Source organism: Ixodes scapularis, unplaced genomic scaffold, assembly GCF_016920785.2.
Source record: "Ixodes scapularis isolate PalLabHiFi unplaced genomic scaffold, ASM1692078v2 PGA_scaffold8__174_contigs__length_109621045, whole genome shotgun sequence".
Classification (NCBI taxonomy): Eukaryota; Metazoa; Arthropoda; class Arachnida; order Ixodida; family Ixodidae; genus Ixodes; species Ixodes scapularis.
The window spans coordinates 9256007-9259139 of NW_024609883.1; the positions used below are offsets into that span (position 1 = coordinate 9256007).

The window sequence follows — 3133 nt, forward strand, 5'->3', positions numbered from 1 at the left end:
TATTTGCGGCATGGACTGTGTTTTTTATTGTGTATCTGCTCTAGTCATTTAAAAGAAAAATAAATGTAAATATTTTTGAAGCAGCAAACTGTTCAGTCTTCTTTGCAATGGGTCCGTTGCTATGGGTTGGAACCAACAGGACCAAGCGTGAACTTAGTTTGATAACTATTTTTTTACAAATGTTTATCTGCCTTTATCCCCGTCACTACATGTACAATGCTCTCTAAACTTGACGTAGCATGTGAACACTTTCTCATGGCATTCCTGGCTGTTCTATTGAGTATATATGTCACAGATTCATTGTTCTGTTTTCAGGATAGTGCTCGCATTAGATACGACAGTTCAAATTTTCCATACATACAAGTTCGGGGAACATTTGCGCATTGCAGGTAATTTTATGTTGCAAAGACGTGCATCAAGTTGCGCCTGCAAACTGCCAGGACATCCCTGTTTTGCATGTCGCATATCAACTTCTTCATGGAGGAGCTTGGCATGTGACATGCAAAGCCCGGATGTACTCATGAATAGCGGCAGTAACATAAAATGGGGCGAGTACTATCACAAACAAGACTGAACTTTTTCCGTACGTACAAGAAATGTAACCTGTGTCGTTTTGGACGCATTGGAACATGTAATGTACTTCGTAAAAATGGTACATGTTCTGGCATGGCTTGCAACAGAACATGTGCTGCTGTATGCCACGATGGTACATATCCTGTAGCATACAGTACTTGTTCCGTGATGATGGTGTATGGAACTTGTTGTGGTTGCCCGTACAGCAACAACATGTCCCGTACTAAAGAAGTATGGAACATGTTCTGTAGTCCGGTAATACAGTACATGTTGTGGCAACAAGGTTAGCATGTATGTGTCCCATATTTTGACAGGAGTTTTTCTAACAGTGTAGATGCCCCCTTTACTGCACCGGAACTCCAAAGCGCCCTCCGGAAGTGTCGTAAGAAGACTGCAGCTGGGCCCGACGGATTCCCTTACCAGGCGCTCACGAACTTAACGAACGATGCACTCGAGGCCCTCCTCACCTGGTTCAACTTCATATGGGACTCTGGCGACGTCCCAGAAGAATGGAAAGTAGCAACGGTTGTTCCACTACTGAAGCCAGGCGACATTGGGCGGTAAGACTCAGACAAAGCTGAGTCTTACCGCCCAATGTCGCTGACCTCGTGCATAAGTAAGCTGTTCGAAAGACTTGTGCAGGGGCGCCTTCGGTGGTACCTGGAAGAACGCATGTGTCTCCTGGAGTGCATGACTGGCTTTGGGAGAGGGCTGGCAGCACAAGACAGCATTCTGGACCTCACGAACGACCTTGAGGAAAACAAGAACAGGCGGAGGAACACGGTGGCAGTCTTCTTCGACGTGGAACGAGCCTACGACGGCGTGCCGCCATCGACTATACTCCGGAGATTGACTGAGATTGGACTGACCGGAAAAATTCAAGTCTTCCTGGCCAATTTTCTTACCGGACGCAAGATCCAGATTCGAGCTGAAGGCGCGGCATGCTCGCCAAGACTGCTTCACAGAGGACTGCCTCAGGGAAGCGTGCTAAGCCCGATTCTCTTCAACATGGTTATGGCACCACTACCGCTCTCTCTTCCTTCGACCCCTCTCCCGGTTCAGGTGTCGATCTACGCAGACGACATCTGCCTCTGGGTTACGGGCATCTACACCACGCAGATCCACCGCAGCATACAAAGCGCCGTTCAAGCGGTAGACACCTTCCTGACCAAATCGGGGCTATCCCTCTCCCAGGATAAGACAGTCTGGATGCCGGTGCGCGGAAATGGTCGACGTTTTCGCCCCCCTGACATCAAACTGGCAGGAAAACCCCTCACGTGTGTGAACAAACAACGCTTCTTAGGAATTGTCATCACAAGTCGGCTGCGCTGGACACAAGCAGTGAAAGCGACAACCGCCGAATGCAGACCGGCCATGAACGCTGTCCGCCACATGACGGGTACCACATGGGGTTGCACAGAACGGACCATCACTAGCGCCCAGTCCGCGCTGGTGACGTCTAGAATCCTGTACCGGCTTCCTTACATGTTCCCGTCCCAGACGGATACGGAGAGGCTGGAGCAAGGGCACAGACGCGGGCTACGTACAGCACTGGGAATTCTCAACGCGGCCAAGAATGCTGTGGTACTCCAGGAGGCGGGCGCAGAGCCGCTTACAGTCCAGGCCAGAGCCAGAAGACTCTCCCAGTTAGCCCGGCTCTCTACGACTCTCCCAGGCAGGTGGTTCCTGCAGCGAATCCAAGCTCGGACCAAAGGGTCATGGCACGACACGGTAGAAAATTTCCTTAACATACACTGTTAGAAAAACTCCTGTCAAAATATGGGACACATACATGCTAACCTTGTTGCCACAACATGTACTGTATTACCGGACTACAGAACATGTTCCATACTTCTTTAGTACGGGACATGTGGTTGCTGTATGGGCAGCCACAACAAGTTCCATACACCATCATCACGGAACAAGTACTGTATGCTACAGAAAATGTACCATCGTGGCACACAGCAGCACATGTTCTGTTGCAAGCCATGCCACAACATGTACCATTTTTACGAAGTACATTACATGTTCCAATGCGTCCAAAACGACACAGGTTACATTTCTTGTACGTACGGAAAAAGTTCAGTCTTGTTTGTGATAGTACTCGCCCCATTTTATTTTACTGCCGCTATTCATGAGTACATCCGGGCTTTGTATGTCACATGCCAAGCTCCTCCTTGAAAAAGTTGATATGCGACATGCAAAACAGGGGTGTCCTGCCAGTTTGCAGGCGCAACTTGATGCACGTCTCTGCAACATAAAATTACCTGCAATGCGCAAATGTTCCCCAAACTTGTATGTATGGAAAATTTGAACTGTCGTATCTAATGCGAACACTATCCTGAAAACAGAACAATGAATCTGTGACATATACACTCAATAGAACAGCCAGGAATGCCATGAGAAAGTGTTCACATGCTACGTCAAGTTTAGACAGCATTGTACGTGTAGTGACGGGAATAAAGGCAGATAAACATTTGTAAAAAAATCGTTATCAAACTAAGTTCACGCTTGGTCCTTTTGGTTCCAACCCATAAGAACGGACCCATTGCAAAGAAGA

The 3133-nt window shown here is 48.1% G+C and overlaps 1 protein-coding gene across 1 annotated transcript; it reads left to right on the forward strand.

The window, feature by feature from the left end:
- The first annotated feature begins 1167 nt into the window (after positions 1 to 1167).
- Positions 1168 to 2334, forward strand: LOC120837645. The gene has a single exon (XM_040207152.1). It carries the CDS (start codon positions 1168 to 1170, stop codon positions 2332 to 2334), a length of 1167 nt encoding a protein of 388 aa, XP_040063086.1.
- Positions 2335 to 3133: the final 799 nt, after the last annotated feature.

Excerpts from the sequence above, each read along its gene's own strand:
- LOC120837645 (XM_040207152.1), top strand. The coding sequence starts at position 1,168 with ATGTCGCTGACCTCGTGCATAAGTAAGCTGTTCGAAAGACTTGTGCAG.